The sequence below is a fragment of the Aptenodytes forsteri genome, unplaced genomic scaffold (genome assembly GCF_000699145.1).
Source record: "Aptenodytes forsteri isolate BGI_AS27 unplaced genomic scaffold, ASM69914v1 Scaffold16, whole genome shotgun sequence".
NCBI classification, from domain to species: domain Eukaryota; kingdom Metazoa; phylum Chordata; class Aves; order Sphenisciformes; family Spheniscidae; genus Aptenodytes; species Aptenodytes forsteri.
In genome coordinates, this window is record NW_008794753.1 from 1,219,601 (window position 1) to 1,242,882 (window position 23,282).

General features: G+C 45.8%; 1 protein-coding gene across 1 annotated transcript in view; it reads left to right on the forward strand.

Annotated features, from left to right (window-relative positions):
• MEGF6 (multiple EGF like domains 6) overlaps positions 1-23,282 on the forward strand; it is a 112,501-nt gene that overhangs the window by 33,111 nt on the left and 56,108 nt on the right. Inside the window, 1 exon segment of the mRNA XM_019470713.1 lies at positions 21,584-21,706. Within this exon segment, the coding sequence (XP_019326258.1) occupies positions 21,584-21,706 (123 nt within the window).

Sequence of the window (23,282 nt, forward strand, 5' to 3'; positions counted from 1 at the left end):
TGTATGCATGTATATGAACATTAGGATGTCGTAGTACATACATGGTTTATAGTATATTAATACCACCTATAGGTAGTATTTAAAAATATGTATTGCATTTTAATGGTCCCCTCACTGGAAACACGGAAATGATTTGCAGTGGAGTGATTATCTTTCTAGCCATATATAAGCACGCAGACCCTTCGGGCACAGCCAGTGCCCCGCGCTTCGTAGGAACCTATGTCTGGACCCTGCTTCTCCCTGAGTTACCACTGTCCCGGCCCGCCAGACACAATCTGCGTGCGGTGCTCTTGCTGGTAGCGGTGGCGTTGGCACAGTGTTCGAGTACGTAGGGAAGTGGTGGGGGAACAAGCCGTGCCGTGCAGGGGCTGGAGCCCTGTCGTTGTCTTCAGGCTCTCTGGCTGGTTTCCCCCTGCCCGGGAGCGGGGCAGGAGTGCCAGCAGCTGGAAGCAGGCGCACGGCAAGCGTTCGTCAGCAGAAGCGCAGCTCTAGACCAAAAGCAGGATCCCGGCAACCCTTGCTATTCTGGGGTGAGATTTCCCGGTCCCAGCATGGTTGGTTTCCTCCCAGACATGCTTATTTTTATGGGACTTCGGTTTCTCGTGGTTCAACTTGCGCACGCAGACACGTGTGCTGTATGTAGTTGTGCAAACGGTTTTTCTTTGCATAATTCAGTGTTCGTGGGGCCTCTGTAACCCCTTTACATTCCCATTGGCTACAGGGACACCTGTTAGACCCTCAGTCTCTATAAGCCAGCCAAAAAACTGTTTTGAAGGCCAACAGGTGTTTCTAGTTTGCCATATGTGAATGCGTATTAGCTGTCTGTCTTCCCACCTCCCCAAGCAAATAAAACCACAGTTGAATCTGGAAATCCTCCACTCAACACCAGAACAGCAGGCGGCCCTGCACGGGGGTGCCAAGAAGTCCAAACAAGCTCCCTTCTCCACGGCAGGCCGTCTAGCAGACTCACGGGCTAGGCGCCGGGGCTGCTGGCCGTTAGCTGCTCTCTGAAGTAATGCGTTTGTGTTTTACTTTCCACTTACTCTGGAACATGAGCTGAAAAGCCTGGCACGCGGCAGCTTTTAGGACACTGTCATACCCATAACGCTGTTGGCTTTTGTTTGCATATAGCAGCGCAGATCATCGGGCAGGCTGGTCCAGCTCCGTTTGCTTACATTCAGTGGCCATCAGTAGTTTTGCAGTGGAAGCAGTTTTTGATGTTTTTCACCCTACTAAGTGCATCTGCTTTTCTCGGATGCCTTCAGTCCAGGCTTCCAGGCTTCTCAAAGAGGTCTTGTAAGTGGCAGAGACTTAAAGCGTGTATGTCATAGATTTGAGGTGGGACTCTGCTGCAGATGGGCTATGCTAATACAAATGAGTGGTGACAACAAAGAAGTAGAATAGCCCGTGTTTGCAGATTAAAATAGGGAATCTTTTTTCATAGAGATTTAAGTGGCTTGCTTAAAGGCTGGATAGATCATTACCAGAGGTCCAAACCAGCTCTTGGCTCTTCTAGCCAGGAACTGTTTTGAATCATTGATAATGGAAGTCAGTTATGTTGATTCATGGTCCTAATCTGATTGTCAGAGATCAAAGGGTCAAAATAATACAGTCCTGTGTAATAAATGCAAGCGATCGGTAGGATGCTGGGTTCCTTTTGCTGGTTTAACGATCTAGTGTGCAGTGGATAAAGGGGACGGGTGGGTCTTAAGCTGTTAAAGAGAATCCAGGGGATATCGTGCCTTTCCTCAGCATACCATTGTGTTTTGTGAGGCATATTGGATTTCCGTACAGCAGATGCTGAGATAATGGATGCCAGATGTATGTCATTAGAGGATACCTCTTTTTACCAGCTGCAAATTGTCCATCACTTCCTCTACTGTACATTGTCATCATGAGAAGCTTGAATTCCCATAATTTACTGATATCTCAGATGTTATCAGGCCTCTCTTTAACTGATAAGTAATGGGCTTGTGCAGTCCAAACCAAGCACATGTGGAAAAGTCAAATAATGTATTTTGATTTGTATTTGTTCAGGAGCTCAGTTATGATTTGCCTTGATAAACTTGCTTGGAAAATTATATTCTACATTTAACTTGTAAAATGAATCCCTAGAAAACTCCAAGGATTTACGTGAAAGAATGCCAGAGATGTTTTTGTACTTATGTGAGAATAAGACATGGCTTTTCACTTTACAGTCTCTAGTGTAACCGGATACGCTCTTTAAAAATGCACATTTTTAAACTGAAGAAATGGTTAAAAAGAGAACATTAAGCCGTGCAGACGGTATGAATACAGAATGCATCACGACATATTTAGGCATAAATTCATTATGAAAATATTCATACTTTACACAGGCTTCTTTTAATCAGAAGGAATCTGAGGTTTATGTGAGATTTCATATGTGTTGCGATACACCTCCACAGTACGCTTATTTAGTTCTGTGAATACACCATCTTCTAAGTCTTTTGAAGTTCATTCCTTCCTGCATGTATTTCCCAGACAGAATGCTTCAGAAAATTTTCTTGAAATGGTTTGTAAGGTCATTTTTTTTCAAACCTAGAAAAAAGGTTTGTTGTAAGGAAAACAATGCCACCGACTTACTTTACTTTCCTGAAAACTTTCTGCTACTGTGAACACATTTCCCCTTTGTTGGACTTCCCTTTCGGCTGCGTCTGGTTCAGAAGGAGGAAGGTGAGAGCTCAGCGCTGTGCAGGCGGTGCTGGAAGCTGTCTGGATAGCTGCGTGGTGCAGCCACGTTGCAGGAGATAAGGGAAAAAAGGACTCTGGTCTCTTGAAAGGAAAGTGTTTGGAGATGTTTGTACCACCATTTTCCATTCTGCGGTACCGAAACTTTCCGTAGTTGGAAATGCAGCCCCTTTCTTCTGCAGCGTATTGGCTTTGACCTTTTTTAATGTAACAGCAGAGAGCGGTGATATTTGAAATGCGTAGGAGAAACAGATGTAGAAAATGGTTTTTGGGAAACAGCAGATCAGGTATTTTTTCTGGTTTGAAATGATTTAGGCATTATCCCCCTCCATTGTGGTCTGGGAAACTGCCCTGAATTGCACAGCAGAATACTTACTCCTAGCAAATAAGTACGTTATTTCCACCTTCGTTTTTCCCAGTTGCTCAGGACCTCACCTCATTAATAGTGAAGATTTTGGAATGTGAAATATTTGGAGTATCTGGGTATCAGAGCTATACAATAGATCTCTGTGGCAGGCGGTCACTGAACTCCATCTTTCTGCACGGAGGCGTTTGGTTTGCCTCTAATTCTGATAGCCTGTGCAGTGGTGTGACTGTCCCTGTCGTCGAGCAAACGTCGTTGAACTTAACTGCTTCTTCAAGAAGGTGAATTTCAAGTGTAAAACACTGCATTTATGCTTTTTTTTTTTAACTTGTGAATTTAACGAGAAGCAAGTAGCAATGACCCTTTCATTAGAGACAAAAGGAAGTATGTATAAATGTCTTTTGTGGCTTGGCAGTAAACTTGCTGAGGACAACATAAAGCGTGCTCATTAAATGTTCTTTAAACAGTATTGCTTTTTGTTTTCAGAAGCAATGTGATGTTTCATCCCACCGTTAATTACCTAATACCAATTATGGCATAAACAAGCCATTTGCTATTGTGGCTTTTTCAATTTATTTTTCAAGGTTCTTACTCTTGACACCTATTATGCATCTGGGAACATGAGTGGCTTTTGTAGTGAAATATAAATAAATACCGAGATCAGTAATCAATAGTTTTACATAGACCATCCTGTACTATAAATGCTACGGCAGCTCTTGAGAACCTCACAAAATGTTTCCCCCCTTGGATGCTTTGTAGTGTTGAACTTAATTATACGGAGACAAAGAGATGAGGAGAAGATTATTTTTTCCCAGGGACTTTCCAGTTCTTTAGAATAAGATGTGTACTGCCCATTGTGCCTTGCTAGCTGAGTGAGCAAGCCTCAAAAAAGAGGTACTATTTGTGTTAGTGTTGCGTACGATGAAACTTCTGCAAAGTGCTTAGGAAGACTGGGCAAAGAGAGACTCTCATAGCTGACCATTCCGGTTATAACCCTTCTACCTGAGATCATAATCTTCTTTATGGTATTTCAGCACTTCTGAGTCTGTTCCAGCCAAAAAAAGGAGGTTTGCTGGAAGGAGCAGCTGATCATCAATGCTTCAGAGCTTTGAAGGATGCTTGGTTTAGGATTCCTTTTGAATAGAGTGTGGCTCCTGGAGCTTCTTATTCACAGATGAGTAAATTTAAACCTGATTGGTGAAACAGCTGAATGTCAAACCAATTCTTTCTGTGCCTGTGCCTCTCATTTCTGACTTTGGTAGCAGAGCCTTCTCCTTTGTCATTGTTACTCCTGAAAATATGTTGTCAAGTCTTATCTCCCCAGCTGAGCATTCTTTGCCAGGTCATCATCAGTGTCCACTCCATACACTTTTCATTAAAGCTTCTGGCTTTAAAAAAAGGCCATAAGTCACATTTGGAAGTCTCACCATAATTCACATTATCATATGTCAGCCTCTCGAGCAGTCCTGGCCGGCAAGGTCAGCAGCTGGAGGAGCTTAATGTAAGTACCCTGTGAGAAGACTGTTTTAGTTAGTTGTTATGATCAGCTATTCGGAGGAGCTGTCAAATCACTGATTTTGGACCATTTGGGGCTAGCCCAGAAGCATCAGTTAATTGGTCAAGGAAGGGATATTCAACAGATAAGCTTTTGTTGGATATTTCCGTGTGTATTCTGTTTACAGTTTAATTTGCATTATTTATATTTGTGTACAATAACATCTTAAAAATAGCTGTCAAACACATTTTTAGGGCAACGCTATATGAGACTAGTGGTTCTGGTTTCTGGTTTGTTTTTAAGCAGAAGTCAAGAGGCTTATGTTATTTGTATTTTTAGGGATAGACAGATTTATGGGTACTATATCAGACTATATCCTCCTTCTCCTGGGGAAAGACCACATCCAATAACCAAAAACTTAGAAAAAAACCTCGGGTTTTTACAGGCATCTGTTAGGATGCTTCTCTTTTGAATTCTCTGGAGGCTCTGGGCACGGTATGTTTGTAATGATACCTGGAGCTTTGCTAAATTACAAGTGCACCTAGTTTGTTCACAGAAAGTATTTTTCTTGAAGTTCACTTGACTACACTCATTTTGCAACACACTTGTAAACAAAGGCAGCTGTATTTCACTGGTGTCCACAGGGGGGAAATGGTATTGTCATCTGTGGATGCAACGTTATAGATCAGGAATAATTATGTTAAAGTCAATGCTTTGCTCCTATTTTAAATGAGAGGAAAAGAAAACTTTGATTTCTTTATCAGGGTTAGTCTTCTGCTTAACTGCAAGTGTCTGGGAGAAACAAGCGTTGGTGCCGATTTCATGTTGCAGGAGAGCGAGGTCCGCAGATGAGCAGTACTCCGCAACATGCACGTAGCAGCTAATAAAGCCGCTAACAGACTCAGATGCGGTAAGCGTCACAGCTAGAAGGACTCGTGAAGTAGGTATGTCTTTTGGTGTTTTAGCTGGAGAAGTCAGAATGGCAGGTTACGTGACTTGGCCGTGGGAAGCTAATGCAGCGAGGCTGGGATGTATCCGGAGCCCAGATCTCCTTCCTCCCGGTGCATATGCATCTGGCACTCGGACCAGTTCACTCATCTTCAGTCCCTATCTGAACTCTTTACATTTTAGCCTGTTGCAACAGCATTTCTTTTGAACCCTCCAGCTAGATTTTGATAAATTTTTCCTTGATTCTGTGCGGATCTCACTGGCTTTGGATCAGGGTGATGTAACTAGTGAGAACAAAGCTCCGTGCTTTCTTACTGCCTCATCTCCTCAGATCATAGAATCATAGAATCATTGAGGTTGGAAAAGACCTCTAAGATCATCGAGTCCAACCGTCGACCCAACACCACCATGTCCATTAAACCATGTCCCTAAGTGCCTCATCTACACGTCTTTTAAATACTTCCAGGGATGGGGACTCCACCACTTCCCTGGGCAGCCTGTTCCAATGTTTAACCACTCTTTCAGTAAAGAAATTTTTCCTTACATCCAATCTAAACCTCCCCTGGAGGTATCCTGCAGATACGGGAGCAGGAGGCGTAACCGGGGTCCGTTCAGAGGCAGTGGGCTGAGTGCCGTGGGGACACACAGCTGAAGATCACTGTCTGCCTGGTGAGCACAGAGCTTCACCCTGGCACGGGCTTCCCTGCAAGAAGCAATTAATAACAGGACAAAACTGCCGCTGACATTCACACCTTCATACACTCAGCCTTGGCAAACACATCTGTGATCTCATGGAGCTGAGGTCACTTCAAAGATCTGGAAACTTTGAAGGAAGTCTCTTCAGCTTCTCCGTGAGAGGAATACAGGTTCTTTCCCAGGAGAGCCATCTTCCCGTCTTTCCGTAAAATGCAGTTTTGGCCGTACGGTGGAAAAAAAAATCATCAAACACCAGCCCGTTTGTTGAGCTCCCGAAGGGAAGCCTTGGAAAGCTTGCCAAGTGCAGTATATTTTTATATTGCATCCATTATATAATGTGTCAAAAAAGAATTCTCTCCACTATGGAGAGATATTTATAGTCTGTAAGGTTTTGTGGCAGCAGTTGAGAGTCTAAGGTTACTCTCGCTGGGACTAGTCAGACTGTTGCCTCTGACTTCAGTGGGAGAAAGTCTTTAAAGACTGAGGATAACCTTTGTAAAGAAATAGCCCGGCTGGATGGTGTTACCCATCCCACCTCTCTGTCTCCTGAGGACCCTCGGGAAGACAAAGTGGAAACTTGCCGAAATTGTGAATGAATTGGGCGTGGCAGTAGAGGGCGAGGACCTCGGTAGACACCAGTGACAGAGTATGGGAACGGGCAGAAAGAGGGGAATATCTCTGGTCATGTGGGCTGAAGGGGAAGACAAAGTGGAAACTTGCCGAAATTGTGAATGAATTGGGCGTGGCAGTAGAGGGCGAGGACCTCGGTAGTCACCATACCAGTGACAGAGTATGGGAACGGGCAGAAAGAGGGGAATATCTCTGGTGATGTGGGCTGAAGTCTGGCCGAGGCTTGCAATGGGCAAGAAGCTAAGGAAATAGGGAATCGTACGACATCGATAGGAATAAATGTGTGTGTTCCAAGTGGAGTAAGAATATTTGATGAAGAACTGTCTCGCCCCTTAATGGACGCTGTGTGGAAGATACCCGGCGCAGCTAGTTATGTGTATGGAAGTACTTTCAGATCCGCGTAGCTGTTATCTCTCGCAGCCGTTCCTTCCTCCAGAACATTTGCACAGCCTAAAGAAGTAACTCGTGCTGATCCGGCAGGTATTTGCACACGTTCCAGCAGGGAAGGAGCGATCCCAACAAGCCCTTCGCTTCTGCATTTTGATGCAGATGAAGAGGTCGCAGACATTGTTTTGAGTCTCCATCAGGTCAGGGAGACTTCTGGGAAGCCCCTGGTCACAGTTTCACTGAAAAGATAATTACCTTGTCTCGGAGGAGGCCATGTGGCTGGCAAAGGCGAGCAGCAGAAATGCATCTCTCTCACGTGTTTACCCGAACTGAACCACTGGAATATTTGAGCTTAATTTTCCTCTTCTTCAAAAAAAATAAATACCTTAAAGAGTAGACAAAATCCTTTGGAACTTTTCATGGCATAGCCCATCATGACCAGGAGTCGAGTTAAAAAAGACCTGCAAAGTTTATGGTCAACGTGGGTCAACTCACTGTCTTACGCAACTTTAAGTTCAGAAAAATTTAAAGCCCTAACTATGATATTGATTAAATGTAATTTGGCCATCTTACGTATTTATATTTGTGAGAAGTTTAACAGGGGCCAAAAATGATAATGCAATCACTCTGGAAAGGTTGGCTATTACTAAACGGGGGATTTGAGATTGCACATACCCGGTCGGTATGTGTGGGGGAATGATACCACTGTGATAAAATGAACCTATGGTCTCTAGTCCGTCTCTCCTGGAAGTCTCCAAACCTCTGCAAACAACAGACAGTGCACATATATACACATATGTGTGTGTATGTGTGAATCTTCGTACGCATGCTGTTGCATTTTCTACATCAACGTGTCTTAACAAGCACTGCAGACAGGACTCGCACGCTGCCCTTCCTATCACAGCAGACACAGCCTTGTGCTGTGCAGTTTATGACAAAAAGATTATGATAAACAAAAAATTAGAAGAGACCAGATACATCAAAAGCGTTTGAAAAATGACGCGTAAGTCACCAGCAACGGTAAGATGACGTCAGTTTGGACAGAAAATTATGGAAGAAATTATGGGTGGACAAAAAAGCCTGTGAAAAGCAATGAACATTGCACTGAATAAGTTTTATCCGAGCACTGCAGGAAGCTCCAGAGTTGTGAAAGATAATCATCTGCTCCCTGCAGACCACAGCAGATCGCATCAGGCATATTCTCTTGAAAGGCTGTGCTCTTTTTTTTTAAAAAAAAAAGAGATTTCCTGGACGTGCTGTCTGTCATGGCTGTTTCATTATGTCTCTGTTATTGCAGATCAGGAGGAGACAGGCTGAGGTTGTCTGAGCATTTGATATAATTCATGTAAAGACATTGAGTTTATAGACGGTTGGGTGGGTAAGGATGAGAATCTGGTTAGGAATTCCTGAAAGATGGGAAAATATATAATATATCCTTACAATTTCTCTTTTTTACAAGTCTGGTTATACCCTTGTACTTCGCAACTTGTCTTTTCCACCTCCAATACCCTTCTGCACCAGAAGCAATTCTGCCCTGCCTGAAGCAGGGGCTCCGTCGCTGTTTTTTCTGTGGCAAGAATTGAGCAGTGGGGGAAGAGCCCTGTCCCTGACGTTCCCCGTCCCGGGGCCGAAGAACTCTTCCCCTCGGTTACACCCTCGGGGGCTCGCGTTCCCCAGGTCTGCAACCCCAGTGTGGGCTTTCTCTAGGCAGCAGTGCGGTTGCTGGCTGATCTCCTGGATATACCGTGGGAGAAAGAGGTTTTTAAATACTTGGATGCCAAATCCCAGAGTGTGCTGAGTTGTAAAAAAGGGAAACAAAACAAAAATGAAAAAAAAAAAAGAGACAAAAAACCCCCAACCACCAAGCATGGATTTTGTATGTAGAGACAAAAAACCCCAACCACCAAGCATGGATTTTGTATGTAATTTCTGGTTTGCTGACAAACTTTTCAAACAAGTTTAGTGGGGAAGCAGCAAAGCTGCAACACTGACGTGACTGTGCAGCAGCCTGCTCTTGGCTCATCAGTTTGGCAGATTTTCAGAGAAACAATTGAAAATATTTTCTTTCAACCCAAATTCAGCCACGCTGAAGCGTGGACCCATGCAGTTCTGCTATTTCTACGCTTAACTGCTTACGTTTTAGTACTAGATAAGGCATATTCTCTTATTTCCTTTAGATTATCGGGAGTGTTTGTTCTTGGGAGAATATTATGTAAACTTTATTAAACGGGTTGTGTTATAATGGCTATAAAACAGAATAGTTCAAATTCTCAGGGCATCGCAGCTTTTTTCCCTATACAGCTGTTTTAATGAAGATATACTACAGCAACTTGATTTTTAGAAAATAATTACCCAAAGCTTCATCTTTGAAGTGAGCTAATTCGGTTCAGTGCTGCCAGTGGCCCTTTCCGAACAGCTGTAAGTCTGTTAAATTTCATTACAGCCAGAGGGAGGGGATAAAGCCTCTCTGCTCTGCGCGGGAGACAATCCTTGAGAGCCGGGTCTCTCTTTAAAGTGCCTACCTCTCCCTTTGACTGTGGTGAGAATTTTTCCCATTGAAGAGCTGCAGGGTTATCTCTTTGGAATTAGATAAAAATTATTTTATCCCAACTTTAACTGCTTTTAATCTATATAAACTCTAGCAATTTTCTTTTTAATTTTTTTTGGTCAGACAGAATGCAGCAACTTTTGTTTAGTTTTTTGTCTTATTAAAGGTCACTTCCCTACAAAAAAAAAGAAAAAAAAATGCTTTTTTAAAGCTTATAGAGGTTTTTGGGGAAAAAAACATTACAGGTAGGTATTTATAATATAGGTAGAAGTTATATATATGTGTATGTATACAATACTACACATGTAAGTGCAGATTCTGTTGGAAAAACAGATTTCACAGGTTTTATTTACTTCGGGAGAATCCTTTCTAAGAAATTAATCTGGAATTTGGAATGGTAGCCACAAGCCTTTGTTGGCTTGCAGGCTGCATGTTGTGAGCTCGGGGGACCGGAACCATCCACCTTCAGCAGGTATTTAAGAAATCTAAGTGCCCGGTCCAGGTATGGATGCTGCTCTACCAGCAGTATATGACAAAAAGCTTCTAGTCTTGTAAATACTAAATGTGAAGGTTCAATCTTACACTCGTCTGACCTGGAGTTCACAACAAAGTCCTCTGTGTGGCCAGCTTGTGCTTGCTTGCAACTGTACGTGCTGAAGAGGAAAAAGGCAGGTCTCGGGGTCTGAAATGCTCAGGAAATGGAAATTCTCCCTCTGCAATAATAAATAATCAGGCAGTTAAAAGTTCTTCTAGTAAAAAAAGGGAAAAGATGATGATGGGAAAAGGCAATGATGCTGTTTCTCACTAGATAGCAGCGGACGGCTGTCCAAGCGGCACGGCGAGTTCTGCAGCCCGGGCGCGCTCCCCGCACTGACGGTCGTTCTCCCAGGCGTTATCGCAGAGGTGTCGAGTAGGACAGATGGTTTCTGAAACCGAGAATCGAGATCATTCTTCTGCTGACCTACGTGGTGCAATAAGCATCGGTATGAACACTTGGTCTCGGACACGCATTCTGTGTTTGTGAAGCCAAGACTGGCACTGGATCTCTCTCGTAGCCAGAGAGAATGCGCTGGCACGAGGTCCCAGGCAGCGAGACCGTTCTCTGGACTGTCAAGGAGCAGAAAAGTCCAGCAACCATTTACACAGCATCCTGTCAGATGATTTTCTGTATAGGCATCAGGTCAGTATCGCTGAGAGGTATTTGGGGCTGAGCCAGCTGAAGATATGAGTTTTGCATCTTACAGATAAGAAATTCTGTTTTCCTGGGGATGATGGTTCAGCAGCGAGGAGCGTGGAAGCCATACAGCTGTCTTGCTTGGAGTGCACAGCTGATGTCAGAAATATACTCCCCTATATTTATAATAAAGAATGTGTTTAAGTGAAGAGAGAGAGAAGAGAGCTGCCAGTAATTAGCTGTTGGCGTGCAAGCGGCTGTGAGGTTAGTGAGTTGCTGAGATATCCACCAGCGATGTCTCAGCTGAGCGATGGGAGGAGAGTCGCTGCAGCAGCCTTTAGAGGATGTGCAAAAGGAAGAGTCCCAGCAGCAAGGGGTTTTTCCCTGAATATTGGGAACGAATCCAATCTGCTTGCTCTATCCAAGGTGAGGAAATGGGCTGCCGAAAGCAGAAGGAATGAGAATGAAGACAGCAGCACAGACTGGGCTGCTTGTACTTGAGGTTTTACTTCTCGCTTGCTCCCTCTCGGGCAGAGCTGCAGCATCCCAGCTTTCGGCAGAGCGTCGGCAGCGTCTGGGTCCCTCTCGCGGCTTGTGGGAAAAATCCCGGCAGCGCCAAACCCTCCTCAGACACCGAAATGAGGAAGGATGAACGTAAAGGACTGGAGAGAGCAAAGAGAGTCAACACCACCCGCACAGTGGAAGCTTTTGCCTCCACAGAAAAGTCACAGTAAGAACCGCAGAGAAGTCAGTCTGCTTGTGGCCAGGAAAACAGCAACTTTCCTGCTCTCGGAGGGGAAAGGGCCTTTGCAAGGTGCAGCCAAGCCAGGCACTGCAGCTTGTTACCTGCAGCCTCAGGCGATGTTCCCACCCCTGCTGTCCCGGCTGGCAGCCTGATGATACACGCAGTCCTCACCTTTGAGACACATCCCAGCAAGATCGTCCCTCCCCGAGTCCTGCTTCACCCCCTCTTTCCACGGCCTAAATTGTGATCATTATTTTCTAGTTTGGAGAGGGAGTTTGGTGTCAGCAACGTCCCCGTTCGCAGCCTGAATCCTGCGGTCATGCTTTTAACAAACACTGGCACTCCGTTTGCTGATCTAGCCCGGCGGGCGCGGGCTGCGGTGAGAGGTGCCCTCCCTGCCCTCGGCTCCTGGAAGAGGAGGTGATGCTCGTCAGGCTTTGCCCGCGCCCCGGGCTGCCCCGCTGCAGCAAGCCCTTCAGCGTTCGGGGGCTGTGGCGGTGGCGTCCTGGGGACCTGTCTGCTGATAACCATGGGTAATTGCTCATTTATTATCCGCTATCGCATTGCTACTGCAGCACTTCCAGGGCCGCCATCCTCAGCTGGGAAGAGCTGGCAGTGGAACGGAGAAAATCTCCTGCCAGCTTCTCTCACCTGCCACCATGTTGGGTGATTTTACTCAATTAAGGCAAATTACGCCACGTAAAAACTTAACCTGCTGGGATGGGGAAGAGGTTGTCACGTTGGCACCGAAGTTTGGACCGTGGTCCTCCTTTCTAGGGAATTGCGAATATGCAAATAGATGAGATGATTTGTGTGGTCTGGAGTGCATTTATCTTTTGTGGGTCATGAGAATAATGTACGAAGATGTTCCTTTTTCTGTTGAGGGACACGTTCTCTGCCCTGAGTACCCAAAACTTGGCTGATGTGTGTGCTTTCAAGCTGGGAGATGACTCTGTCACTTCACGGTGTGTTTTCTGGTTATGCTGGAAAGGGGCAGCCATTGTTCAGGGGAAAGCCAGATGCTACAAAACTGGGGCCTCTCAGCATTTAAGCTTCCTTCAGGCCTTTTTACAAGATGTTGTAAAGTCGCTTGACAATAGGCTGTGAATATTAATGGTCTCTTAGCCCAAAGGCAGATGGAAAAGTGGGGGATTTTTGTTATCAGTTTAAGTGGATGGTTTCTTTCATGTGGGAGTGTGTAACCTCCATAAATAAAATACCAGATGTGCTTGAATTCTGTTTTTCTTAAAATGACTTGGGGATTCTCATAAAGAATAGGAATATCTACTGTTATCAGTATTTTATTTCACGCCTTTCCTAGCAAAAGGTGTCAAAGTGAGTTTGTGAACGCCGGAGCGTAGTAGCCAGGTTGATGCAGGAAGGGTACCACCACCATCGCATTCAGCCTCGGTCCTGAGGCTCTGAATTCTTCAGATAAAGCCAGGCTTACCTGTAATTCCAAATCCCATCACAAAAATGCAGATCCTCAAAAATGTTTCGTTTCCCAAGAAATCCAGTTCATGTTTTGGATTGGAGTGCTGTCAGTCTCGCTGCCGGCTGGAGCCCTGGCTGCAGCGCCAGGAGAGGGCTGCTCCCCGCACAGGGCTGGGCAGGGACGGGGGCTCCTGGCAGACGCCGTGTTCGGACGGAGCAAAGGGGAATGCAGGACCTCCAAATGGTCCCGAGAAGCCAGCTTCTGAGCCCAGCGCTAACGCCACAGCAGTCCTGAAGGTAAGCCATAAACCCAGCCGAGCCTTTGGTCTGTCCATCTGTCCTGTCCGTGCACAAGAACAGTACGTTGATGCGTTTAAAAGGACATTTCTGAGCCACCACAGAAAGAAATGCCAGAAGGATGATAAATACAGGTAAGCAGAGCTGTACGGTGCAATGCAGAAGGAAAGGCACGATGCAGAGGAGAGAGCAAGTCACTGCCCTTTCTAATGCTGGGAGGGATTTGGACTCAGTTAGGGACTGGGAATATATTTGAAACAAATCTTGCACAGGTGCAAGGCTAAAGTAGCAGCATGAAATTCTTCCAAAGCAGATGAATTTAGTTTTATGAGAAACGTGGTCATTAGTCAGGTGCAACTGAACTTCTGTAAAAAGTATAAGTATTCCTCTGCAAAGCTGCTCAAAAATACGGATGGATTTTTTTTTAAAATTTAACTAAAAGTATATATTTCTTTTCACATCCAGCCCTGCCACTCCAAATGTCATGGGTTTCTTTGAATGTTTGAAGGTTAGGCTGTGTCTGGGAAGGATTATACAATTCAGTGGCAATTTTACCACAGGACCCTTACGGTTATTTTTGGCTAGCTTACGCACTGCATAGGTAGGTAGACAATTGCTAAAGATAACTAACATGAATATAAACTATTGCAATGCTTTAAAACCTCTAGTGGTCACTGCCTAGAGGGATCACAGAGCTGGAAAAGCGAGGTGATAGCCGAAGTCGAAACTGAAATGTATTGGAGCGCTGTGCGTGTGTTTTTAGAAATGTTTCTGGTCGGGGCTGAGATGCACCAGAAGAGCTGCCTGTGGAATCTGGTTATGCTGCATCACACTGCACAAGCAGTGCTCATTTCTCTGAGAGTTATTTGGGAAACAAGCAGAAAACAAAACAGATATTTACCAGTGATATTGCATATATATCTTTCCTCTAATCAACCTCTTATCCCTGCCTACCTTTAGTTTAGTGGGGATGAGAGTTATCTGAAGATTGGTGTTTTCAAACGAGCACAGATTATCTGAAAAAATGTGTTATATGCATGAAAGTTTGGTACAATATTCTCTTACATATTCGTATCTCTTTCTTAAAAAATAAAAAGCAAACTTGTATGTGTTTTACAAACAGATGAATCGAAACCAAATTTTAACAGAAATCTTGTAAAAAGTTTCATATCAAATTTATTTGCATTTACATGGCACTTCAGTAAATGTACAAATAAAACTAAGGGTAGCAAGAAGCCTTTCTCGGGGAACAGGTTTCCGGGAGCTCCTTGACGTCCGCTGTGCATGACCGTGGAAATCAAGTATAGGTGGAGCCTGTGGGTGTGATTCGAGGCGACCCATACTTGGTTTCAAGGGTCCGCAGGTAATGTACGGAGAGGAGCGAGCAGAGCGCCGTGCACGCTCCAGCTGCCGTGCGAGCCCTCTGCTCTGTTAACGCGACGAGAATGTGAGTGCACGAAATGCCGGCCTTTCATTGCTGAGGTTCGAACTGACTCAGTATTCTTGGACATGGACTTTTTTTCCCCTTTTGAAAAATCATCCAATGCAGGTGAAAAGTTACATTTCCCGGGTGATATGAACTATAGGAGTAATCTGGACACAGAAACCGCATCCGAATAACCTGAACGGTCTCATGCAGTCCTGCCTCCATTCACCTCTCCCCTCCACAGCCGAGTTTTTGAGCAATCTGCAGGAGACTTATATCCGTAACCCCAAACATTCATGGGTGACTGCGCACCTGCGGTCGTGTTTCCAAGCACCGGTAAGTCTGCGGTCATTTGGTATCTCGCCGTTGAGCCACGTGCAACTTTGCGCTCTTCTCTTCCCCAGGATTGTCTTGTAAAAAAAAGCTCAATCTTCAAGTCCAAGTGAGGATCACGGTCTCTCAGGTTGGATTTGAATTATGGAGTTTGGACAGGCCAAAATGATGTACTTTGACTGGATTCCCTATGAGAAGTTTTGAAGAACCTGCGAGTTTTCCATGGCTTCAGTGGGAAATGGTAACTTGGCCCTTTTCATGCTCAGACCCAGTCCTGGTTTCCGTGAAAGAATTTCAGACCTTTCAGTGAACTTAAACTGAGTTTTGAGTTTGTTGGGAAATTTGAGTCCAAGAAAGCTCTAGGCAGGATTGATGTAGCAGCAAAAAAAGTTGACACGGGGCAGTGATTTCAGGAATACATGGTCTGTGGGCCAGGTTCGGGTCGCCGCTGCATCAGCTGAGAACAACGGTGGCGAAGCAGCTCTGGGTTTATGCTGTGCTTCAGAGGGGAGAAGCAGCCAGCGTCTGCTCAGAGTGCCCAGCGCGGTTTGGCATGTCGGCTGCAAGTGCTGTAACGCAACCTGGCCCTGAAACCTGCACCGATTCCTGCAGCTATGCCTTTGGCACCTACTGCACCGTTCCTTGGGGGAAAGGAGAAGAGGACAGCATTTGTAATTTTGGGTGGCATATGGCATGCATGCCTCAAATCTCCAGTGTAAGCCAAACACATTGAGTGAGCGAATGCCTGCAGCCATCACACCTTTCTAAAATACTAATGGATTGTTCTGAAGATGCACGACAACCTCCAGGGAATAATATATAATCTTTCCTCCCGAGCGCACTGCGGGCCCGCGAGGACCGATTCCAGCACAGCTGCTCCTAGTTAGCTCGCAGCTTCAGGAGGTTCAGGTTTGATTTAGGGACCAACCTTTACCACTCTTTGTTCGTGACACCTGGCTGGTGGTGACAGCTGATTCATAGCTGCCTGGCAGAGGCAAAATAAATCTCATACTTCTGTGCTGGGGGGTTGACTACAATTTCAAGGTATCCTTTGCCAAAGATCTTATAACTCAGAATGGCCAAACAGCTCTAAATTGATGATAGCAAAATAGTTAACCTCAGCCTCTCCCCCTTTTCGAAACAAGGATGGGCCATTAGTATCTCAGAGCCACTTTTCTATGGTAGCTGGCAATCAGTGCCCTTGGAGTGCAATGGCACTTTCACTGGCTGAGGCGCTAACACTGGCAGGGGACAGGAGTGTGCTCTGGCACTGGGGTGTTCAGGTTTAGAAGCTGTGGGGAACAAACACTGAGCCTCCCAGTCCGCGTCCCAGCGCAGGACTTTGCTCTGTTGTGAGCTTTCAGGCTTTGCTTGACTGCCCTGAGAGGACCGCTGGGATTCCCTCCTTTAGAAGGTCGGGGTGCCTTGCTGGAAGCGGCAGCGTGAAATCAAACCGGAGTTCGAGCAGACATCAGCTCTGAGCTGCAGCGGCTCCTGGGCAGGAGTGAGAGGTCGGGATCAAAGCGTACGAGGTAGGCAGACAGCAGTGATGCCGGGGCGTGCGGTGAGTTGGAGGATGAGGAATGCTCTTCGTTCTATTTATGAATCGTATGTTTCAGTCACGGAGGAAGGAAGTTTCATAATGATTTGATAAATACAAGCTCTAAGAAACTGGAAGTGGCGTTTGCAGAGTCTCACCACAGTGCTTGTTTTTACAAAACGTGGAGGCAAGAATAACTCCTGCTCTCGCTGTATCCTTCTGGGGAAACTTATGGCTTAGGGGGAAGCTGCTGAGATTGTGTCCATTTAAAAGATTAAAGTGAACTTTATTTTTTAACAGCAGCTTTTGTATAATAATAATAAAAACCCCTTCAAATATGCTAGACTTCAGCTGTATCCCGCACATACCCAGCAAAGCTACAGAGCCCTTCAAGCTCAGTGACAAGCTCCTCTCCATGGGTTACTCTGCCGGAGTTTGCGAAACCTGACAGCGAAGCCTTTCAAAAAGCCAGTGGCTGATTTGTGGCTTTGCTCTGAGTTGGATGACACTGAGTCCTGGTGTGGGCCCAGAAAAAGGTCAGGTTTTCAGTTGAAGGCACCTTTGTGATTTCTGGTGGTCTAGTTAGTTGGGTTTTGCATTCTTTTGGCTCTGAAACGTAGGGCGTGAGACGCGACGCGCAAAGCACACCCGGAACAAACGGCTGCTCGAATCCTTTCAAAATGCAGCTGCTGTTTTCTGTAGGCGTTCATTCGAGGTGAACATACTTCATATTGCCCAAATTGGCTTTGTTCCTTGGTGTTTAAGGTGTCTTTCCCTCTTCCCTTATGGTTTCTGTCTAATCCTTCATAAGGTCATAATCTGGATTTACGGCCTTGGAAAGGTCTCCTCCGCAGCGGTAGATTGATGTCACAGGCGTAGCTTTAAGGTGTTGCTGTGTGAGAAGCTGAGCAAGAGGCTTATTAAACCATGAAACATTATGAGGATGAGGATGAGCAGGACTAAGACAGACAAATTTTGGATCATAAACTTCTCCTTGAATGCTCCTAGCAGGCTACTTGCATTGTGGAAGGACCTTCAAACCGATAAGCCTTTCTTACTCCTCTTTACTTGCCTAACTCAGCACGACAGATGTTTCATTGCCTCCAGCTGCCCTTTTAGCTTTTAAAACACCAGGTTTTCAAATTCTTAAGCCTTCTCTAAGTTTTACAAAGTCCCACAGGGTCGCATTTCCTAACTCCCCCTCTGCTCTCCATAACAAGTCAGTAAGTATTTCTTCGAAATACTGCATTGCCCAATCAACGTGTCTAACCACCGATACTGTTTGTGTACGTAAAACCCATGTGATAATGGTTATAGCAACAATGGACAGAGCAGGAATGAGAATTTTCTCTCGTATTTGTGAGCATCACTCCCAGCGCTTAGAATCACTTTTCTTATAACACGTAAAACAGGGTCCATCGTGTCACCTGTTAGTGTAGCTGCCAGAGCTGGCATCTGTCTCCAAAGCAGTTCACAGTAGGACAACATGTGTAAGTCTTGCCAGATCTTTGGTGAAAATAGGAAAGCCTTTAACTGATGAACTGTTACTTTCCAGAACTGGTTTAAAAAACTCTTCTTACAGTTGTGACAGTAACCCACCTTTCTTCAAACAGATACTGCATTTAGGCAGTTACAGTACATGAAAATCAAATTAAAATTTACGGAGCTATTGAATTCATACTGTTAATACCTGTAGTGTGAAAATCCACTGTCAGAGAGAAGATGAGGGAACCGCTGGGTAGCTCTCCTACTAACCATCCGGTAGCCTTTCCCTCTTACACAGAGTGTTTGGAATGAACTGTGGGTCTCCTAACACTGGCAGGTTGCTGCAATGGGAGGATTAAGCAAATATAAACCCTTGGGGATTTTGTTAAGCTCTAGCAGGTCTTAGGATTTCTGAAAAGTAAACCAAAACTTGCACGGTCTGGTGTTTCAGAAGTAGTTAGGGAGCTCCGAGCCCAGACAGGACTGAATTAGAAGAGGCTGAGGGAATTAAATGGTGGGTCTCTCTGATCACATCAGCCTTGTTTTGATCACTGTCCTCTAACTCTATTCTTGGCTGGTAATACTTTTAATTCTTTATGGCTTGACAGGTTTGCGCGCTACCCGTAGACACCTTTTATTATTGTTATCACAGGAGTGACCTAGTGCCTGTTTTATACTGAATAAAGAGCATCACTGCACGGATGCCTCTGCAAAGAGCTCTTCCGCGGGTGGGGGAGGCGCTGCCGGCAGAGAGCGGTGGATGCCCAGGGTGCGGTGGCGGCTCTGCCCGTCCCCGTCCCCGTCCCCGTCCCTGTCCTGTCGCTGCTGGCTGCTGCAGTCACACCTGTGGCAAGCGCTGTGCCATGTGAGTGCTGCTTTGCTGCATCGTGCCGCTCCCCTAACTCAATGTCCACCTTTCTTTGCATCTCAAGTGAAATTCCACGTGCCGCTCGCGGGAGCGACTTGCTTCATGTGTGCTTGTCAAATGGAGCGAGATTGCGGCTACGTCTTGTTTGAGGCAGCGGGTGTCTGACACAGCAGCTCCCCAGCCGTAGGGAGCAGGATGGAGCTGCTCGCTGCCCAGATGCACCCTCACCCAGCGGGCAGGAGCAGCCTGAGCAGCACCGTTTTCACGTGGCTGTGTGGATGGTACCCAGGCGGTCTGCACTACTTTGCGGTCCCCAGTTTATGAACCACTAATTTAAAATGTAATGCGATAGCTCACGTCAATACTGTTTATTTTTTTCCTTCGGTGGGACATGCTAATAACGCGGGCAGAGGTCCACGGCTGTCCAGCTGCCTGCAGGCTACCTCTCTGTAGCATCCTGAAGTAAACCCAGGCTGGCTGCCTTTGTGCGCGCTCTCTCGGTGTGTGCCTGACCTGGCCTTGTTCCCCACGGCTTGTCAAAGGATTCTGTGTGCGTCTGGCCGTGGAGGCAGCAGAGCTCGAGTCAGGATCAGAGCTAAGAGCAGATGGAAATGGGGCTGGCTCCCAACAGACGGCAAGCTCTGTCGGCTCTGGGTGAGCAAAAGAAAACCAAGATTTATCTGCAGTAGCAGAAGGAAACGTACAGAGTACAGTATGGCTGAAGCATGCGTTTTTGGCAAAGCTACAGCTCATTATTCTTCCATCCAGACCAAATGCCTTAAAACAGTATTTGTCTCCATTTTTCTACTTTCTTTTAAGAAGGAAATGCTTCTTTACAGAGCAAAAAAAGTAGCTTCTTAAGCACAAATACATTTTTAGAGTGCCTTGCTTAGTGCCAAATGTCAAGAATTTGCCAATAACTGATCAATCTTTTTGAAACCTCCTCATACATTTCACATGTCTAACTGAAACTTGGTGTTTCCTAATCTGGGGTTGATTTTGATCTGTAACTGAAAATAATAAAATGGCCTAACGATGATGCGGCGCAAGGTTTCCTCCTTACCTCCTTACCGTCTCGCTGCCAGTTCCCTCTGCCATTTTGGAGGCAGAAGACGTTTCAGAGGCTGTGGCAGGGACTGACGTTCCTAGCTGAGCATTCGGTGTTTCTCCCGGGGACCGAGGATGCACGGTCTGTGCGGGAGCGGGGGTTTGCAGCGCGGCAGCGGGAGAGGCTCCCCGTCCGCCTGGCCAGGTCCCACTGCCCACACTGTTCCTAGCTGAGCATTCGGTGTTTCCTCATGCACGGTCTGTGCGGGAGCGGGGGTTTGCAGCGCGGCAGCGGGAGAGGCTCCCCGTCCGCCTGGCCAGGTCCCGCTGCCCACACTTACCCGAAAAGCCCGGGCAGCTGATGCTTGTGGGCTATTGTCTGCAGGTTTTGGAGATTTCAGTCTGTTAGTCTGGGGTCATGTAGCCAGCTGATATGTTGTACATTGGGAACCTTGACAACATATGCAGTCTATTTTTTGGGGACTAATTAAAGTAGCTATCATGTATTTTGGTGAGGTGTGAAAATGCTTGAAGGGAAAGCATCTCCAGTGCTTATTAATAGCTTCCAGATGGACTTTTGGGAGGATGCTGCTTGGGAGTTAGAGGGAGAGTACAGGCTGTGGCTCGTTTGGGTCCCTGGTTGTTAAATCCTTGGGCAGCATCTTCACTTCCCACCTTATTCTCTTTTCACTGGGGAGTTTATCTGGGAGCTGAACTGAGGAGTGGAGGGAGACTGTGCTTAAGTAATAAGGAAAACAAGGGGGGTGGTGATTCCTCCATTTTCACCTGGTGGTTAGTCATTCACTCTGTTTAAAAGGTAATTTGAGAAAGGTGCTCCCTGTTCCTTAAAGGTCTGGCCCATGCCCCACTGAGGAGAAGAGAAAACTCTGGTTTTGGTAGGGTAACATGGTTTATTCTGGACTCAAGTTACAAAAATTAGTAGAAAATGTGTACTATGGGGATATTTTCATTTTTACAACTTTTTAGTTCAGTCTTCTCTGAATTAATACTATTCAGGCAACTTGTGTGGGTTTATTTGAAGGACTTTTAGTGGAAAGGTGTAATAGTTCTACCCCTCTGATTAAAGACAAGAAAGTAAAACTTCTAAAACGACAGATTTTTTTAATGTAAAAAATATTGGTCTTCTCATTTTCATGAACCAGGTGGCCGTTACAGAGTGAAGCATCGTGTTGTGATGATGAGTATATTCTTATCCATGAGAGTGCCAGTGTTCATCCAGGATAGGAATCTTTTGGGTAGTGGCAACTTACGTGTTTGCACATGTAACGAGGGGGATCGCTTTGTACTGGTTAACGCTCTTTTTTCTTATTGGCACTGAAAAGTTAATAATAGGAAAATAAGCTGTAATAAAAGCAGTTGGTTTTGCTCTCGTGCAGTATCCCAACTTGGTCTGGCAGCAGAAGCTCATGTGTGCTCCCTCTTCTCCTCTCTTCCAGATGTGAACGAGTGCGAGGTGGGGAATGGTGGTTGCGAGTCCCAGTGCTGCAACACCATCGGGAGCTTCTACTGCAAGTGCGCGGCGGGGCTGAGGCTGGAGCAGGACGGGAAGGCGTGCGCAGGTAGGGCCGGGGGGCTGCAGCCGCCTCGCACAGCCCGAGCCCCGGCAGCGAGGGGCTGCACGGGGGACCTGCGCAGGAACCGCGGGCTGCAGGGCGGTCACGACCGCGCTGCCGAAGGAGAGGCTTTTGGGTTTTCCCTCTCCTCTCTCTTATCGTGCACGCTTCTGATGTTGTTTAGCCATCCAGAGAAAGTGCTCTCTTGCTGCTGCACGCTTAGAGGTATAAATGACAGTCATAGAAGGAAAGCCTGGCCTGGATAGAAGTGAAGTTTTCAGGGTGAGGTCCTGGCCCTGTTGAAGTCGATGGCGTGTATTTTATTGCTTCAAGAGAGATGAGATTTCTTCTTCGGAGTCTATGTCATCACATTGTTCCCAGTCTTCCACTTTAAATCTCCTGCTTTCAAACCAAAGTGGAAGAGAGCATGCAACTTTGTGTTTGTAAAATGAAAATACTAGGTGGGATTTGTGTTAGCGTAGTACCCAGAGCAAGCCTCACATCGTGTGGCCGCTTCAGCTCCTGCAGCTTGAGTCTGTGCTGTTGTGCACTGAGTAGATTCCCCATCCCTTTCTCCCTGGGCATTATCATCTGTGCAAGTGCTGCATGTTCGAGTTGGCTGGAGCCGAGAGTCACAAAAATGCAAAAAGCTATTTGCTTATCAGAGCCAAGAACAAGGTACCTTTTTTTGGAGTATATTGCAGTTCCAGGATTCACTGACAGTATCAGAGAAAGACACCTTTACTGGGTTCCTGCAGACCAGAAATCCGAAGCTCACGTATTCTCTAGTGCAACATTAAAATGCCCGCAGCAGGGTGCTCTAGTGATTGCTTAGGATGGTCATGTTTTTGTGGTGGAGTTCTCACATATTTTCGGCACTGGTTTGCTTAGCAGAAGTCCAAAAGTATTCAAAATAATTAACAAAGATTGCTGACAAACTGGGAAAGAGTCATTTCTGTGGATATCAGTTTGGACATTAAAGAATTCTGCAGAAAAATGTCACTTTCTTGCCAATTTGGTACATTTGTCTTGTTTTGTTGAAAATAACTGAAAAGTATTTCCTGGCTCTGTACCGCTGTAGAGATGTGTGAAATAAACAGCTCTGCCCTTATCTTAGCCAAGCTAAAATACTTTCGGTTTCCCCAGAATTCCCCCGATGAGGATTAGCTTTTCAGATGATTAAGAGGTTCAGGATTTTGGTGAAAACAAACAATCCTTTTTTTTTTTTTTCTTCCTTTTTTTTTAGAGGAGACAGTGCGAATCCCTTTGCGTTGCCAAAATTCTTGGAATTATTTGTAATTAGTTGTGCCCACAGAGCCCGCACGTGCCCCCTCTCTCCCCCTCGTCGCAATGGAGATGGCAACCCACCTCACTCCCTCCCCCTTGCCCGACTCGGTGTCGAGGGGCAGTGGGGTGCAGTAAGTGTCATCATCCTCCTGGAGCTCCTCGTTCGTTCTGCGTGCATTTGTTCTGTCTGCAGGTTTCATCACGCAAAAAAAGAGCACGGGAGAGCTTAAGCCCTAAATTAACTGAGACTAGAATTTGCATTGGACCACATCTCTCATATACTCCCATTTTGCTC